At 35.1% G+C, this 19537-nt stretch overlaps 1 protein-coding gene across 1 annotated transcript in view; it reads right to left on the bottom strand.

The window, feature by feature from the left end:
- The window catches only part of HFM1 (helicase for meiosis 1), a 32546-nt gene that overhangs the window by 11484 nt on the left and 1525 nt on the right, over nucleotides 1-19537 (bottom strand). Inside the window, exons 3-25 of the mRNA XM_036387875.2 lie at nucleotides 19218-19339; nucleotides 17460-17766; nucleotides 16438-16703; nucleotides 14882-14929; nucleotides 13659-13729; nucleotides 13058-13190; nucleotides 10724-10875; nucleotides 10291-10368; nucleotides 9986-10147; nucleotides 9364-9564; nucleotides 9194-9282; nucleotides 8500-8543; nucleotides 8307-8408; nucleotides 6885-7030; nucleotides 6392-6486; nucleotides 5483-5616; nucleotides 4523-4570; nucleotides 2518-2598; nucleotides 1797-1888; nucleotides 1030-1136; nucleotides 895-942; nucleotides 603-700; nucleotides 384-515 (exon numbers count right to left, since the gene is read on the bottom strand). Coding sequence (XP_036243768.1) covers nucleotides 384-515; nucleotides 603-700; nucleotides 895-942; nucleotides 1030-1136; nucleotides 1797-1888; nucleotides 2518-2598; nucleotides 4523-4570; nucleotides 5483-5616; nucleotides 6392-6486; nucleotides 6885-7030; nucleotides 8307-8408; nucleotides 8500-8543; nucleotides 9194-9282; nucleotides 9364-9564; nucleotides 9986-10147; nucleotides 10291-10368; nucleotides 10724-10875; nucleotides 13058-13190; nucleotides 13659-13729; nucleotides 14882-14929; nucleotides 16438-16703; nucleotides 17460-17766; nucleotides 19218-19339 — 2756 coding nt within the window. The remainder of the gene's footprint in view (nucleotides 1-383; nucleotides 516-602; nucleotides 701-894; nucleotides 943-1029; nucleotides 1137-1796; nucleotides 1889-2517; nucleotides 2599-4522; nucleotides 4571-5482; nucleotides 5617-6391; nucleotides 6487-6884; nucleotides 7031-8306; nucleotides 8409-8499; nucleotides 8544-9193; nucleotides 9283-9363; nucleotides 9565-9985; nucleotides 10148-10290; nucleotides 10369-10723; nucleotides 10876-13057; nucleotides 13191-13658; nucleotides 13730-14881; nucleotides 14930-16437; nucleotides 16704-17459; nucleotides 17767-19217; nucleotides 19340-19537) is intronic.

Below are 19537 nucleotides of genomic sequence, written 5' to 3'. Positions count from 1 at the left end.
ATTATTCCTATCCTTTTCAATGTGAATTAAAAGGTTTTAATGCATACAAATAAGAGGACCTACAGCAACAGCTGCCTGGAAAGGAAGGCACAGCCTAGTCAGGGACACGCAATCACATCAATGTGGAATATGCCTGGGATACTGAGAGGAATAGTAAGGAATAAGAATAATTCTGAAATACTTTGAAAGCCTTAAGAAAGTTACTAAAGAGCTTGCTTTTGTTATGGCAGATTCTTCTCTCAACTGTGGTACTAATTGTGGCAAATAAGTAATTAGCAGACTAATTCAATTATGTACATAGATACCACAGAAATCAGCAGGCTAATTATGAGTTGTGATTCTCTGTCAAGATTACACTTTTATAATTTTTAACTAGTACCTACCAATTTTTTCCAATTGTTTAGACACATGAAGTGAATTTTCCCAAAGTCTGCACCTGAAACACTTTGCTAAAATCAAAGAGTTTAATAAAGCAGAGAAGTTGTTCTTAGATGATGCCAGAAAGTCCGATAGCCCTGTAAAAAGAAGAGTGACTTATGTTAATAAACTTAATGTACCTTATTAGGAGATGCACCAGAAAAAAAAATTAAATTTTACCATACATCTAGTAACTCTCAAGCCATTTCTAAATATTCTGCCAGTATCTTGTGTCAAAGTAAAATCTTGAATAGGAATACATCCCAGCTGAGCCTGAATAAGACTGGAAAAATAATGGGTTTGTAAACAAAGAACAACACCAAAGTTTTTCCATGGGAAAAAAAAGGAAATTCAGAACAGAAACAACAAAATACAAGATCTGGCCCTCTGCAAAATGACAAAAAATTTAGCAGGGACTTCAACAGCCATAAAATGGCAGTTTTTCAATAACAAATAAAAAGGCAATATAATATTTACCAGTTTACTTTCATTTCTCTTGTTTTTATCTTCCCCTCCATTGGAAACCTATGCATGAAAACATAAATATTTTCTAAATTCATTTTATTTATTGTTAAAAATGTACTTTCAATTTTCAATGTGTTTTTTAAATACCTGATCGTTATTTTGTCTTTCTCTTTATTCAAAGTGTTCAATATTTTCTTTTCATTTGTTCTTAACTTCACATCCACAAATTCTGTGCAGTTGGAGATCATTGTAATCTGTAATAATTAAATGTTTTTAGTAATTGCTTTAATTTGCCATTTTTTCTATTACTTCTTCTAATTTGTTTTTAAAAGAACATTTAAAAATGTATTGCCTCAACAGTATGACCATGAAGACACAGTCCATCAGTTCTTTTTAATACTGACCAACTTTCTTTCCTCTTCCTATAAAGGCTATTAATGAAAGGGGAAATTTTTTCTTTCAGCTTTTAGATTACTATTTCAGTTGAGGTTATCTAAAATCAACCCCACACTTGAAAACAAAATGTCTTGTGCTTCAGATAGCAACTTGTTAGCTGAAAGAGGAAAGTTACTTAAAACAGAAAGACAATTCCCTTAAAAGTAAAACCTGCTCTTGATGCAGCTTTTTTTTCAACAAGTAAAACCTACTAAAGCAGAAAATACATAAACAGAACAGCTTCAGCAACTTTGCATCTTCATAAGCAAGGTTAGTGAGTGAAGAAAGAGTTGGAAATCAAAAGATCTCAAAGTACAAAGTCTCAAAAATACTCCATATAGAATTTAATTAGATGTATTCTCTAAAACTTTATACAAACAAAGCCTGAGCTCTTTAAAATAAATAACACCTTATGCTTCTTTTCTCAGACTGTTTAAAAAAATTGAACATATGTAATTTTGAAAAAAAACCCAAATTACCAATTCATTTAGTGTCTCAGTTCCCTTAATTGTGAAAAACTGCTTCACTGTATCAAATGCAATGTAATACCATGCCATTAATCTTCCAGTCTCTGTAAAAGAAGAATATACCATGAAAAAATAAGTATGTCAAGTGTATTTTAGTAGCTTAGAGTTTTTTAAGCCACAAAATTAAATTAATTTTCTTGTTACAGGCCTCTGTGAGATTTACCCCCACTAGTCAGTATGTTATTGTCCCCAGCTGTGTGATGGACATGACTGACCCGATCACAGAGTGGCAGAAGGAGCCATGTGCCAGTGGCAATTCTCTCCAATGGAGATTAAGTCCCACTAACACACCAGGCAGTGAACTGTGGCTGCTAAGAAGCCAAACACCCCTCGCAGAGGACTCTAGAGCAGAGCAGGTATTGACAAAACCTGCCCTTCCTTGCACTGTGCCACAATCAATTATCTTGTCACAGTATTCTGCAATCTTCTAATCTGCAACAAATTTTCATCAACAAGAGAAGATCTATTCATGAAACAAGATTAAGAGAATGAACATCCATGACTTGGTCAAGAAACTTGTCCATATATTCTACTCAAAAAATCCCTCAGACTTTACTCTCTCCTACATTTATGTACTCTTATTAATGGGTCACAAGGGTAGCTGAGACCCTTCGTAGTTCACTACTATCTCTACATCACTTCTGAAAATTAGTTTATTTGAAACAAGTATTACCTGTTGGTTTGAAATGATTTGCTTCATCCATCCTGATCAAATCAAAAGCTGATAAATCATTTAAGTTCTTCAGACACAGTTCTGCCAAAAATTTGAAAAATGTTTTCTGCATGTACTAAAAATACCTTATCCATGTACAAACCACAAACATCATCATAAAATGGTATGAATGTATACCCAAGTAATTCCACTGAACACAAGTAAAGGTTTTGGAATCCTTCTATTAAAGTTGGTGGTAAACTTTTCTCTGGGGAAACTCACTGAAAGATAATTGATAAGGACAAGCCAACTCTTTTTCAGTAAGGCAAAAGTAGCAAAGGAAAAGAAACTAGAAGCTGGAATGTAGGTTGCCATATTCAATTTTGAATGACAGGTCAGAGAACCCACAAGCACTTATACAAAAGACTTTGCTATAGAGTTAACACTGAAAGGGTTCAAATTTCGAATACCCACAAGTATTCATGAATCCTTCATTAGATATTTTCATGCTGTATCAGGTGCATTTGTATTTATTTCACAAAACCTGTTGTGTCAGGTATCTGCATAAGAATGACCAAAGTGCTTTTCAGAATTTAAAAGTCAGTTAGAACAGCACTCAGAGATAGTTCCCCGAGCAATCATTCACTTTACAGATGAAATATAAGAAAACTTTATATACATTACCACAAAATATTTCACGTTGCAAGGAAGAGGAGCTAGTTTTTAACATCACAACTGCCACACTAAAAAAGCATTAATTGAATTCTTCTAGCACTACCTGTACATTTTAAACCATGCCTTCTCCCATAAAGGCTTATTTAGGTAGTATCACACTTCATTCCCTCTATTCCTTTCAATCTACATGGCAAGAATAGAAAACTCCTGATGTAAAAGAAAGGAAAAGGTAGAAAACTACTGAAAGAGGCAAAATTTCTTACTGATAAGTACTCCTCTTTTCACTGTCTGCAAGTTAGAGTCAATGTCTCTCACACTTGGGGACTTCAAGTGGTAGCAAATGTACTGTGTTCCTGAAGGCCCCTGAAACCCTTACACAATGAACAGCCTCAGCATCATTCCATGAAGCCCAAAATCAATCACAAATGTTTCCTCCACAGTTATGTTAAAAATGTGTAAGTGGAGTCCAAGTACAAGCTCTACAAATTTCTGGGCATTTTATCTGTTCATGTTTTCATGGACCAGACCCTCCTCCAGATATTTTAGCTCCAAGTGGTCTGCATGGACATGAGGACTTTGACCGAAGAAAGAAAATTTTATTTGTAGATTTGCAGAACTTGATAGCAAGTACTTTTTACAAATATACTAACATTTAAAGTATCAGAAAACTTACATTAAAATAAATTAACAAACAAACTACACGAAGAGTTGCATGCTATTTCTGTATTTAAAGTTAATAGGCACTGATTCCCAAAATGATTTTGTCCACTGTATGTTTTCTAATGGAATTGCAAATAGCTAAAATGCAATATTTTTAAAAAAAGGTTAAAAACTGAGTCTAAACCTTTTTTAAAAAAAGATTAATATTCAAGTCTTAGCAAAAAAAGCCTCTTAAACTCATGCCATTTTAAATTGTTTCTGGACAAGGCAAAGATGTTTACATTTTATATCCTTTGTTTCCAAGGCTAAATTTATGAATGGAAGGTGACATTGTCTGAAAAGAACTTTTCTGAAAGTATAGTAACAGAAATTAATGAAAGCAAGTGAGATCAATTAAAGGAAAATTAGGAAGAATGACAAACAATCAAAATTAAAGTGTTCTGCTCCACACTTCAGAGTATGTATATGGAGATGAGGTAGGTAAAGGCATTTAATTATTTTCCTCTATACGAGAAAAAATTTTCTACCAGTTAAAAGGTACCGATAGTATTTCAAAAATATTAATAACACACAGTAAATTACATTTGTTCTGCAAATGGATCTATTGAAATTAATGGACATAGATAATAAACATGGTTGAACCTGCCCTAGATTGTAACATTTTACTGAAAAAGGCTAGGAAGCCACTTACCTTGTAATTTTGCTTCAATTCCAACTTTATCTAATCCAGATGAAAAACCTTAATGGCAAAGACAAAAGTTGTTTTAACCTATCATATCATAACCTAGTACTATGATACACTTCCTCCTCAATGTCATCACCCATTAAAACTGATTTGCTGATTTTTAGGAAGCAGATAAATACCCCAAGTGTAATATGTGGGAATATTTATTATACTGCAAACAAGTCAGAAGTCTTACAGGGTGTAACTCTCTAAGTATCAGTAAGAGGCTGCTAGAACAGATGTGCAAAGGTAAAAGCTGCAAACATTGCCCCATGTAAAATATCAGAGTCCCAAAAGTTTCAGAAATGTCAGTAGAAACTTCCAGGTACAGTTTTCTTATTTTGGAATACAGGAAGCCACGTAAATTGTAACATCCGTTCAAGTACTAGAGGTGCTATGTTCCTTAAGCTATAAATCCTTATAAAAAATTGTCTCCAGCAATTATCCAATGACTTCAAAATCAGGCATAGAGCAAGTGGGCAGGAACAAAGATATGGTCAGGGCTGGGGACTGGGATAATGTTCTGGACAAGACAAACTGAAGACAGTGGAATTAAGATAACTAGAATTTTATTCTAGAAAAAACTATTAAATACTAGACTATTTTTTTTCTTAACAGATTACATATTCAGCAGTACAAAATACATTATGGCTTGATACAGTATTAGTACATGGTCCAGCATATTAAGATAAAAAGAAATGGATTATGAAGTTGTAAATGGCTTCCTCACAGTTTTTAAATGTTATACCATGCTGTAACTCCCACTGCTTATGTTAAAGAACAAAATGTTACAGGCCACATTGCACATCTTGTTTTCATCACATTATGAAATAACAGTCCATAAGAAAATTATAGAAACAAGTAATACGGACATAACACATCCTAATGCCATAGTTAGATGAATTAAAGAAATGAAACCAAACAAACCATAGTGAGTTGGATTTTTTAAGGCTCTAATGTACAAGAATGTTGATCGTATCCATTCCAAAGCTACACTGACATCCGTGACAGTATGCAGCACTATTTCTGCATTTAAGTGTTCAACAAGGTGCCTGTGCAAGCTAGCGCAAAAAAACCAAGAGTTAAGGACATTTACTAATGAGCAAAATAAAAAGTGCCAAAACTAATCTTTGGGAAGAAACAAAATCAAACAAACCCCTCCCCCCAAACCACAACTGTTCACTGTAATCAGTGAAATTGATAGAACACAGTAAACATTATGTAAGTAATCAACAATGTAATTTGTTTATTATGGCATAATGCCTAGCAAGCAAAAATAAACTGTCAACTGTGAAGTTCCACATTTACTAGAAAACGAAGTTACATGCATTTAAAAATAACAGCACAGACATTCTGTGCTGTTGATATTCTAAATATATTTGAAAAATTAAGTGTTAACAAAATTAAATGAGTAAAATTTCCTATTTTACCTTTTAATGTCCTAACTTTCCTACATATTTCTCATGATAATCTGTTAACAGCGAATATAGGTCTAGTACTTCCCAGACTCTATAATCTAGAAATTCAGAGGCATGGGCTGCATTAAATTCCTGCTCCTTGTCTTTGCAATAAATACTCTTTCAGCTTCCTCAGTCTTCCAGCAGGAATCTAAAACTATTTTTTTTGAGCTTAAGATGTCCTAAAGATTTTTTGGCTGATGAAACAAGAGACTACTAACTATGGAATAGCTTGACTTTATTTTCCTTAATTCTTTCTTGATTTCTTCTAAATAGACAAAAGCAGAAGCCCAAAATACATGTGAAGAAAAACACATTCTGTAGACACAATGAAGTTTAGCTACTATCTACAGAGTCTCATAAAAACATACTTAGTTACCTGCTCTCTATTATATCAGCACCATTTAACATCTGTATATATCTCTCCTTGGTACTGCAACGCGTCATAATAACTGCTGTGGCGGTAGTGTCAAACTGAAAAATAAAACCCCAAAATTAAAGCTGCTCTTTAGTTCTTAGAAAAAAACACAGTTGAATAAGCATCACATACCTGCTGAATTCACTAAAACTCTTTTCTCAAAATCCTGTCTGAAATGTTATTGAATGCCAGTTTCCTACTTTCTCTCTAATCCTCATTCACTATGTAACCCAAATGTAATCTTAGATCTTTTTGCACTGCAAGGTGAAGCAGTGATTTTTGATGGACAATACAAAAGCAAACAGATTTCTTTCTCAACAGAAAATTTACCTAGGAGTAATTTAAGTATTGATAAATGCTGCAATAAAATTCCTAGTATTTTACTTTCTTCTGCAAGAATAGCTTCTACTAATATGCCTATAGACAGCATCAATACAATAAAACATTCACTTACCTGAGGCCTTCCAGCTCTCCCAATCATTTGCAGAATATCAGTTTCACTGTACTCTTGAAACACTCCTCCAACATAATGCATTGTGGATTTTATAACCACCAGGTGTGCAGGCAGATTGACTCCCATAGCTAAGGTGCTAGTAGTAACTACATGAGATCAAAGTATACGAACACCATCAAAATGTCCAGCAGACTCTAATCAAGCAGCAAATAGGTAACTTAACTCTTGATGCCTAAGAGTTCTTAGTTTCTAGTGGAATCAGTGGGCACCACAAAGAAATTATGTAGATTACAGACAAGTACTTACATAACAGTTTCTGTGTATCTGATCATCAGCATTCATTTGTTCTCATATTCTTTAACAAATTACATCGCAGATACTTTTGCTTAAACATTCCTTTATACTTGGAGATAATCCAGAATATGATCCATGTTCAATATAACAGACACACAATGGAGAAACTTTACTCTTATTTCTTCAAGGGTATGTATTTGAATAGAGCCATGGCTTCATCTTGCTTAGTAGTGATCAGTATGAAGATATATTTTTTTAAGTCATCAGTCATTAGCATTGTTTCTACCCATGGTACCAAACCAGAACCACCACCAATACTATCACAACACTTTACCAATACACACTCTCACACAGGAAACATCAGTCAAGTATGTGGCAAGTAATCTTATGCTCATGTTTCCTAATTCACTTTCTCCAGAATGTCAAGAATTCAACACAGAAAGCCAGTCATATGGGCCAACTGATATTACTATTCTGCTAGGAAAACAAAGAATTATTGGAATTTCCAGTTCTTTTGGAAATGAATCTACAAATCATTTAATGTTGTATATGAGCCACACCGACAATTCCCCATAGGGTCTGGATCTTTTTTTTACAGGAAAAGAAAGCCCAGATGAGATGAGACAATCACATCTCAGATCTCTTCTCATTTCACATAACAACAGATGGAGTATTTCTTAGGGACCTCCCCATCAGTCACAACACCCTGCATGGGAGTTTGAAGATAGCATCCTACCCACCTAGGATGCATAAATTATTACCTTCAGGGAAGCCACAGTTGCAAAGAAAAGATCTTGGAAACCTGGAGGAAAGATTCACTAGCACAGAACTCTACCTCAATGGCAGGGTTCAATGGTAGGAAAAGGAAACAGACATGGCCAGACCTACATGGACGTAGGACGGGGATCACTTCCATGTGTGGTGAAAGGAAGATCTATGGTCTTTAGTAACAGTGCGTCTGTAGGCTCACAAGGTAAAAGTACATGTGAAACACAAAAACACCTTTACCTGGATTTCACAACTTCCAAAGGTTAAGCAAACTACAGAACCATAAAATATTACTTCCAAACTGCAATCTTCTCAGGATACATAAACGTAATTTTGGCTTTCTAAGTTAATTTTACTTACAAAGTACTGGCAAGTCTCCTACGGTAAAAGCTCCTTCAATTATTTTTCTGTCCGATATCTCCATACCCGCATGATGATAAGCCACACCACACGTCAAAAGGTCTGATAATGAAATTATTATATACCTCATTTGACTAGGTTTTCTCAAGCAAATATTCAATCACAGAACAGAGAAGTTGTAGGTTATATTTACCTCTCAGTTTGGAGTCCTTCAATGAGTTTGCAAACCCCTGTAATCTATGCAACACACACAAACAACAACAACAACAAAAAATTAGAAAACATACATTCTTTGGTTATTTTCAACCACTACCTTTCCCATCCTCACAGAGAGAACAGAGTGACTCTCTGGGGCAGCTATTGCAGCTTTTTGAGCCTGGTCATCTTTCCAAGTGACAATCAACAACCTTTACTGTGTTGCTTGCATAAAGCAAGTAAGATTGTATTTTAGGTCTAAAGCCAGGAGTAGCTTCTGCAGCTGCCATGACTAGGCAACCCTGAAGTAAATAATAATTAATATGGCTCTATTTATTAACAGTATCTGAAAAAGTAAAGACAACTCAAAACATTAGTAAAGTCACATCCAATTCAACTATTCATATGCTTAATCTTTGCATTACAAGGTCTCAGAGGGCCATAAGAATTAGCATCTTTATGTTCAGAAAGCAGCTTTGAGAAACAACGTTTGTGAAAAGTATCCTAAAACTCTGAGAAGCAAATAAAACTTTCCAAGAGTGCCAATTTACCAAAAAGAATGTCAACTGTGATGATGATTTTGTTGCACACTCCTCTGCTAGAAACTGTATTAGCTCAACAGCTTTCTTCACAGATATCACGGGTTTACTAAAATGTACAAACACTTATTTCCAATTTAAATAGAAAAATACCTTTGTTTCTGTTCTATACTCAGTAGAAATTTAGCATCTTTTGCAAGAACAGAAGCAGCCTGCTGTACTCCTTTTCTTGTGGCACAAAACTATAAATAAAAGATATTTTTTTGAATCAACACTTTCAAGAAAGAAATCATTTCAAACATGATAAAAAAAAGCTGCTGTACCACAAGTGCTGGTTTTTGCTCCGAGTATGTTTGTATAATGCTAGCAATCTTGTAGTTAAGAGTTAAGTCAAATTTGAATTCTGTCTGATTGTCACTGCAAGGAAAACCAAGGACAATTTTGCGTAGCTTCACTGGTCGTTGATCCTCATCTATTTTCAGGCACACAGCAGGCATCTTACTATCTGAAAGCCATTCTGCAATCTTTAAAAAAGAAGTAGAACAGAAAAGATAAATTAATTTTTTAATTGTGCTCCAGCTCTAATAGCATCACAGAATAATTAACTTATAGTAAACTACTAACACATTTTTTTATCATTGAAAATTACAGGTGAGGGTCTGCTTTTTGTAGGACCAATATTATTTGGACTGAAATCTCAAATCTGTAGTGATTTGTATGTAAGAGGCAAAAATCACAAGCAGAAATCTAAAACTGAAGCATGTTCATACATGGCTGACATTTCCACATGGTTGAAGGTAATCTTACATTAGCAGCAGCCTCATAGCTGTCTTCAGATGACAGCTTAAAAATTACTATTTTGCTATCAATCTAAAATTGTAATTCCAGACAAATTTAATAAAACACAACTCCACCGATCAAAATACATTAAAATGTAACTCTTACATCTTGAGTATTTGGGATTGTGGCCGAAACAGCTACAAATCTCAAGGGAAGAACAGTGTCATGTTTCTCTAAGAGACGCCAAAGAGAAGACTGAATAGTTTTCATCCGACTGACTACAACTTCCAAAGTTGCGCCGCGGCTTTCATCCTTTATAACGTGTACCTATCAGGAATTTTAAAAGACATGCTAAATATTTTCCAGTTACAATCTAGCTATGTGCTAAATACATTTAATATTTTCTAAGATTCCTTTTTATCTTCACAAAAGATAAAAAGCAGTGCATAAATCCTCATTCATTTTCTTACCTCATCGATGAGAAACAGTCGCACAAGCTGGACTATAGAGTTGTCTCTCCACCTTCTAGTCATGCTATCCCACTTTTCCTTTGAGGAAAAAAACAACACATCAAAACAACAACAGAAGCTGAAAGATGTTTTAAATGCCAACACAAGCCACAACTATAGTACATGGAGACATGCCTAAACTTAATAAATCTTTAAACAGAAACAATTAAATGAATTCAAGCTAATGCCATCTATGTTTCATCTGGCACATTATTATATTACTAACTTTTGTTTATATGAACTGAGAGAGTGTACAGCAGTGTGCAGAGAAACAAAAGGATCATAAAATCACTGTCTATTACAAAAAAAAAAAAAAAAAAAGGCAGTCCTTGCAGTATACAATTAGAAGACCGCTAATGTCTGTTTATTCTAAGTAACTGGGAATGAAACCTACAGGTGTAGTGATAATAATGTCAGCATGATGTATTTCAAATAAATCATCCATCAGTGTATCTCCTGTCAACTCCTTGCAGGTGAGTCCTATAGGTCCAAATTTTTCTTTCCAGTCATCAAAACGCTGACTGCATAGAGCTTTTATTGGAGCCACTAAAAACAACACCAAATAATGAGAATTAAATCAGGAAAACTAAATCTTCAACTGTATTAGAAATGTATGCCTTAAGTTCTTTAGTAAGATGCCTTCATGAATTTAATTTCCCTAATTTTCAGCTTTGCTTCCAGAACCATAACATCTGTAACTGGTGTTACTGTTCTTATTATCCTGCTCCATGTGCACAAACAATGTAGAGCTTTGGGCCCTAGTTCTTCCCATCAGCAAGCAGAAACAGAACCCTTTAATTAAGATTATTTATGCTCTCTCTTAATCCTTTATCCTGTTGGGTTTGATTTTTTTTTTGCAGTACCACATGGAAACAATCATTCAGCTATCAAAGGTTTTCTCACAGATGGAAGAAACCACAGGAAATACATCTTTTCTAATGGCAGATCAGACAAATACCAACCTTTTCTCAGTTAAGAATGATTTGAATACTCTGTATTCAGACAACAAAGTATAAGTGAGAAACCATCCAAGAGCAAGAAACAGACCTTTATTTCTTCTGGTACTCTATCAAAAACAAATGTACAGTTAGGTGTAGGGTCATATGAAGCAGCTAACACAGCAGGTAGCAGTTCACATGAACAGAGTCCTAAAACAATCTACTTTTTTTTTTTTTTCCTGAGAATACAGACTGTACTTTTGCAGACTCTTTTTTCCCAGAAATCAGACATCATTCTCAATAAGGACTGGTATTAACAATACATGTAAGGCTATACTAGATGATTAATCTATAAGGAAAATGCAGTGATTTAAGTGAAAGAGACAATCTATGCATGAGCCCTAAAGAGCCCTAGTATAATGTATCTTGCAGTGATTACATTCTAGGTTAGTTAGAGGCACTGGAATATGAATGATTTCTGCCTATTAGCTCACAAATGACCTTCTTAAAGAACCAGTGTCTGCTTCAGAAAGAGGTGTAAAATCTCATAAGAGTATCAGAGAAATAATTAGCTCCAGCAAACTGATTAAGCTACCAGCTAGTAATTCACAAAATCACAAAGCTAATCATCTTCAGCAATGCAAGAATGTGAGATGCAAGTGACTGCTCCTGGAACTACAGACACCAGTCCTTCCATGTAAAGCTACTGGAAAACAACTCCACAGAACTACTGCACGCTAATGCACATTTATGGGGCCACTGATGAACCAGGCACCAGTGCTCACACCAGCAGGACATGGTCTGGTTACCACCTCTGCTCCAACATTCAGAAAACTGACAAGTCTCCTTCTCCATCATTGTGGAATCTGGAAAGGTCAGCAGATTTAACTCTTACTGGCAGCTGACTGCTTCTTTACTGCCAGTTCCAACCAACCAAGTTGTAGCAATTCTACCAAGGCAAATGGAAACTATTACCATACACTGGTCCAGCTGACAGAGAACCTGTAGCACATGCCTGCTTCTAAGATCAGTTTACAATACACAGTAAACTCTAAAGCAACACTAGCTTTATTGTAAGAAATGGAACAAAATGGAATAAAAAAACAAATATGACGTTTTTGTAAATATAAGGATAAAACCTTTAACAGCAAGGCTGACAAACACGTATGAATAAATTAAAACTGGGAAAAAATCACCAATTTAACCAAATTCACACAATATTAACTCAGTTCTCCAGGAAAGGAAAGAAAAAAAGTGTAACTGATGTGAGTATCTCCAAGTATTTTCATATTTCCGCACGGATCAGTCGAATTCATGAAGATCACAGTTCTGGTGCCTCTGAGGTAGTATTCAGAAAACAGCAGGAAACTTTGCCAGGTAAGTAAATACTGGAAAATTTGATCCTCATCTCAGAGCAACAGCCAGTCATACAAAAGATAGTGTCAGCCAGAAACCACGCATGAAGAATTTGTTTTAATTTCCTTTGCTTCCTCCTTACCTTTTTGTGTACATCTCGCCTTCTTGGAGGACAAACATATACAGGACTTCCTAATTTTTATTTGTATAAGCAATGCTGAACACTACAATTACACAGTGCTGTTAAATACTTATAATAATTACAATGGTACCACAAATAAACACTGAATCAACTTTTTAAAGAATGAAGCAGGTTGAAATATCTTAATGTATTTAATCTCAGTATTATTCCTGGACTCACTCCAGATTTCTGAATTCCCAGAATGACATTTTCTGTTTTGCCACCAAAATATTTAAAGCTGCATAATACTTACTGTAAACAACTTTAATATTTAACCAAGGCAGTGGGGCTTCCATGAGTAATCTGGTAATAGCTAGTTCGAACATTACAGTCTTTCCAGAGCCAGTTGGTGCACAAATCACAAAGTTCCTATCTGTATATAAAAGCTAGGAAAGAATTGTCCTGTTAAGTTTTCAATAATGACAAATGAAAGATTTGCATGACTGGGCTTCCATCATATTTTATCCTTCACCACCTTAGAAGCCAAGTGTGTCCATGTCAAGCTCCCTCATTTTCCTCTGACAAGACTGATTCTTCCCTTTCCTCCTCTGCAGTGTCACTCACCCATGTCACTCATTCACCCACCCTTCCTCCTCCTTGCAAATATATTACCAATCTGTATGCATAAATATAATTCTCATCCTAACATAAAAGTATTTTAAACTGAGAAAAACACTTTTTAAAGTTCTTCCAGTCTCTTCTCCCAGCTGAGCACAACCCTGATAAACTATTCCAGGAAGAGATTCTAGATATATTATAGTTTTCTAATTCCTTTTATGCTCTGAATATCAAATCCCCACTTAAATTTATCTACAAAGCACTACTTGCAGCTGCAGTTTATGTTACATACTTACATCATCCAAAGCTTTTGACTGTGCATAGTTAAAATATGGGAACTCCTTAAAAACACTCCTAAATTGGGTTGCTTGAGAACATTAAGGAATTTAAAATACTAGAGCATAAATTATAAAATTATAGGAATGTAAGTGCATCTTGTCCTTGCAATCTAAATGCAAACTTAAAACATACCACAATATTACACATGCTTGTAAAAAGTTATCCAAAAGTAACCTATTAAATGATTCAGTAATTTTAGATTCTTGGTGTGCCATACATAAAGTAAGAAACAGTTTTCCATATCACTGAAAAAAACTCAACTTATTTGAACAAAAGCAGTTAAATATGGGTAAAGAAAAGCAAGTAACATTAGAATAAAGAAAATAAGGATATAAAAAAAAAAAACTTTTTTAAAATCCCTGCTCTAAATAAGTGATTTATTTGTAAACTAGAAAGCATTAATGATCCTTAATTGCTAAATTCACAACAATGAAATCCTTACTAATTTTGAAAAATGTGACTTTTTAAAGCAATTTACATGAATTTAAGGTGCCTAAATTTAGACATTTCCTCTTCCTGATATTTAACCTACCATTTGATAGGTTTCTAGAAACAAAATATTGAAAAGAGTGTGTAAAAAACCCCGAAGTTTGATAGATATAGATGAATACTTGATTATACTTCATGTTCGAGGCAGGGCCAAGAAGAAAGAAAATGATGGTAAAATCTGCTTTAAGAATGGATATACAGTATAAGCACACTACAACATAGGTACAGACCAACAAGGAATATGTAAAATTAATTTTCTTCTAAGAAAATGGACAGAAAGTAAGATACAGTTTTCTTATAAGCCTAAATAAGAATTATTTTTCCTTCATTTAAAGTGTATGGAGATATATGTGTATATGTGTGTTTGCATAGAAAATGTCTGAAATATATATTATGCAAATTAAAATTTTACATTTTATAAAGAATGTTTTGAGGATAAAATTTGAACATTTGAAATAAGAACAAGCTTTCTTAAGAATGATTGATCTACAAGTTGTCTTATTTCAGTCTTGTTTTGGAAGTCAAAAGAAACACATATTGAACATTTGATTCCAAGCATTATGCTACAAAGTGAAACTCTTACAGTGTAATGCATTAATTTCTATGCCTACAAATCAAACATAATAATTTTGCAAATGTAAAAGCACTGTAATAAAATCAGGAAAACCAGATCCAGCAAATACAAGGATACGTATTTCTGTAACGGCCCTCAAAATTTCCAATTTTCTTCCTGTAGTTCCTAAAGAAGTAAAAACCAGTACATTTATAAAATAAGATTCATTTTCAACCAATAACCATGAAAAGTATTTTCCTGACCCCAAGCTGTGTGTTCTGTAAAGAGCTTCAAGGCTGCAACAAGGTTCAGGTGATAGAAAGAAGATGAGATAGGACAGGGAGGCCACTAGCTCATCATTTAAAAAGGCCATAGTGGTGGCCCTTTCATGAACTCATTCCAGTTTAAGGGTATCTTGCATGTACCAGAGACTCAAAACTTGATGGAGTATCTAGTTGTGGTCTCAGAAGTGCCAAGAAAGGGATAATCACTTCTCTAAACCTCCTAGCTTAGTTAACAAAGCCCAGGATGCTGGTGGCCTTTGTTACTGCAGGGACACACTGCCCACTCAAGCTCAGCAAGCTGCTGGCCAGGCCCCAGGCACTTTTCCACGAGCTGCCCTCAGTCAAACCATTCCAGAGGAAGCCCAGAGGTTCTTCTCTTTCCCTGGGCCAGGACTGTGATTTGTTCCCGCTGAATTTGATGAGATGGCTGTCAGCCCCCTGCTGCAGAGCACACCCCTGCAGTACTCCCCTTGGTGCTGGCACGTGGGCAGTGTGACCCATTCACCACCCCCTCTGAGCCTGGCCAGCCACTTGGACACCAGGCAGTGGCTGATGCTCTCCTAGTGCCCCACGTGGGTACCAGAATGCCGTGGGAGTACTTTCCAACCTCTCTGTGGGATGAAAACCCTTGCTGAAGGCAAAGTGAACGGCACCCACTGCTGTCCCCTCACCCACAAATCAAATCACCACTGCTCATACAGCAATCAGAGGAATCTAATCTTGCTTTCCATTCCTGACCTGCTTCCAAATCCCATCCTAAGCCACTACTTTACCCTACATTTTTCTGCTAGAACTAATTTTCTACTCCATATTTCTGTAGTAGTCAGGCATATAAGGTACATTCCACAGGTGTCTCATGTCCCAAAAAGTTTAAAATCTAGAAATAAACTGCACTTACTTAAAAACTATTAAAAGCCAAAAATAATTTCTAAACCACGTATTTTATAATTTCATCAAAATCTCACCACTTCCCTCCATTTTCTAGATATCTCCTACTTAAAATATATTTCTACAAAGATACAAATATGAGTCACACCACAAATAAACATTTAATTCTCAATTTCTGTTTGCAAATGAAGATGAAACTCTTTACCGCAAAAAGTGACAAGGCTGGTTTTTTTTCAAATTGCTGAGGGGATGTGAAATGACATTTTCAAACAGGTTTACATGACTTAGCACTTCTGAAAATGTGAATCTTCTTCATAAATTGTGTAGCCAGTTCATATTAAAAAACAATGCAATCAAGTTCCACAGGACTGCAATACATTCTATCCATTTTAGCCAATTATCTCACTTTGAGCTGGTGGGAAAATGTTCTTCACTCTTCCTCAGATCTTGGATACCCTTTATTAGTATATACCAAAGACAGACAATGGACTATTTTTCTTGAAATAGAGTAAAAATAATTACCTGTCATATCCAGAATCTCTGAAGCATTAGAAAATGATTGAATTTTAATTCCATTTTCAGACACAATCTCCTCATTATTTACCCTATGCAAAGTAAAATCTGAGTCTTTAGTTATTGGAGCATGATGATTATTCCTCAAAAAACCTTCTTTTGTCACTTCTTTCATGTTTTCACTTGTATTTAAGTAAGTACCAATTTCTTTCACATCAACAGAACCAGCTTTAAATTCTGTATTTTTATGCACATTGCCAGACTTTTTAAATAAGCTGCAAAAGACCCAAAATTTTCATTAGCTTGTTGTAATGTTACAGTTTATCTAATATTTGAAAAATACTAGATATGCAATTGTATTAGCAGCAGAACTAGTAAGATAAATAGTAAAATTTTATCTAACTTTATGTAATCTGACCTAAAGACTCCTCTCAAGATACATTTTAACTTCACTTTCATTCCAGAAAGAATATGAAAGAATAAATTGCTTGTGCAGATGGGCCCTGACTCCTAATAGCAGATTAATTCTGACTTTCTGTAGCATTAAAACCAATAGAGAGATCCAGGTTCTGAGGAATGGGAGGAGCTGGACACAGAAAAGCAGTTTATTGATAAAATCTCTCCTCCCAGGCAGCACTGAAATCACACTGAGAACTGCTCAAGGTATTCCTGACTAGCTGACCTCTGCTCAGCAAAGCAAATGATCTCAGCCTTCTTCCTCGTCACCAGGCAGATAAAGAATTCAGAGCATTATTTTCCAAAAGCTTTGTTATCTAAAGACTTATTTAAAATTTAAGCAACAAACCAACGCTTACTTTTCTCATGAATGAGCTGAGTTCAGGACACATTTAATTAACTTACTAAAATATTGCCAAAAAAGATTTTTTTTTTCCTTACACTGAAGAATTAGCACCTAGAGCCTGCTAAAGTAGCTTCAATTGATGGATCCCAAACTTGTGTTCAAGAGATTTATCTAAAATAATAATATGATTCTGGCAGTGATAAATTGTCTGAGTTGACTGGACACATACCTTTTTCTTAATGTTGAATGGACGCTCTCATCATCACTGTTTTCACTTAATGCTTTATTTTGTGGTTGCTGAGAAAAATCTATTACTCTTTTAGATTTATTTTCATCAAAGGAAAGAAAAGATGAAATCACTTTCAGATTTTCATGCTGAAAACTAATTTTATCTCTTTCTCCTAGACTTAATTGTAGGACTTCCTTTTCAGGGGCTATGCCAAAATGAATAGGTGCTGATGATTTATCTTCCACTTTCTCTGTGTTACTCTTACATTGCTGTATAAACTTCTCATGCTTGCTCCCCCCTACAAAAATGATAAATTATTATTTCATTAATATTCATATTCTTATTCACAGTTATTTAATCAAGTACCTTTCCCAGAGAATCAGCCAAACTCACATCTATTATACAAACTGATATTTCTATCTTATTGCAAGAATTTTAGTGTGTATTTTATGACTTATGCTAATGAATGTAATGCATGCATTGTCAATAAAAAGTTATAAAAATAAGGTCACTTTCTTTCCTTCCTATGCAAAATAAAGGATAAAAACTATTCTTCAGAACTACAAAATAGTTTGTATGACAGAGCTCTTCACCCTGTCCCAGAATAAAGATAGTCTTTTAAAAAAAGGACACAATGACCAAGCTTGAAGTTCCTGCTACAAACAGCTGAGATAACTACTGCAATCTCAACAGTCAGAGCTGGTGCTGATGTTGGCGACAGGCTGGTTTCATAACCTTCTTGGTTAATTATCACATTTGACACGGTTAATTCTCAGTAGAATCAGTGTCCTGATCTGGCTGACCAGATCAACAAGCCTTGCTGTTGGCAACAGGAAGGGAAAGGGACAAACAGAAACAAGCAACTAAATGCAACAAGATAACAACAGCTCTATTTTGCTGTCTTAATTTCAATGGTATCCATCTAGAAACTCAAAATTACAATGCCCTGTTTGTAGCATAACCCCAGCAGTTCTAATTCTACAAAAATCAAAAAGCTTGTTTGAATAAGTAGCTCTTAATGGAATTATTTTTGCATAAAGCAGAAAAAAATTCACCTTCTGTTTTACTAAAATTCCTAAATAGGGATTATTATAAATCAGCACAGCAGCTAATATAAATGCACAGATCTAGCTGACATAAATAAAGAAATGGCATTCTTTAAAATAAGTTTCCTTAAGATAATCCTGAATGTCTAGGAATATGCCGCTTAGCAGCAGTTCACGACCAGATTCAAATTTGGCTGCCTGATCAATTTGATTAAAGCCCCAAAAAGGGAAAGAAAAAAGTGAGTTTCATATAAACTCTCTGTTCCTTGGGTGGCAGACAGGCCATCAGATCCATGTGACAACATTATGCTCTTACAGCCACTTCCCACTGTGTTACAATGCTTTGTGAAACAATGTGCAGTGACGGAAATTTTGACTATACCTCTTACCTTGCACACTTCTGCACAGCAAACCTGTGGCATGTTTATGCCTAAAGAGGACTGCTAGGCTCCTGGCACATCTAACACCACCATTCTCAACTCAAATACATTCTTTGTCTCTATTTGCATACCTAGAATATGTCGTATTTCCCAGCAAAAGAGGAATGATCTGTCACACTAATTATTTGTTGAGTAATTTAATATCAATGTCAAGTAATGCTTGACATTGTCTGACACTAGTTGGACTTTGCAGTGCTGGGTTTATGGGCGCACTCAATCATCCTAAACATCTTTTCCAATGGTTGCAATGATTCTATTCTCTGATACTTTACCCATGTGAGTGTTAGCTGAGCTTTTTTCCAGTTCCCTCTGTAACTCCTCTGCAGCTGGAATTTCAGCAATAGCTGGAGCAGGTGCAATAAACCAAGTATTACGATCTTCATTTTCCAGACACCTACTTTAACACACAAATGTGAGGTAAAAGCATTTTTTAAGCACCCTCCATAACAATTAGCTCAAAATCACTAGTCATAAATAACCTAACTTCTGCTAACCCTTATTTCTCATAGCCCTAAGATACACCTGCATCATTGAATGTGCTTGGAGAAACATTTCAAAGTATGGGTAATGGAACCAGAAATTTCTAGCCCCA

Source organism: Molothrus ater, chromosome 9, assembly GCF_012460135.2.
Source record: "Molothrus ater isolate BHLD 08-10-18 breed brown headed cowbird chromosome 9, BPBGC_Mater_1.1, whole genome shotgun sequence".
Taxonomy (NCBI): Eukaryota; Metazoa; Chordata; class Aves; order Passeriformes; family Icteridae; genus Molothrus; species Molothrus ater.
The sequence above is the reverse complement of the archived record's forward strand: the minus strand, read 5'-3'. Positions and strand labels throughout refer to the sequence as shown.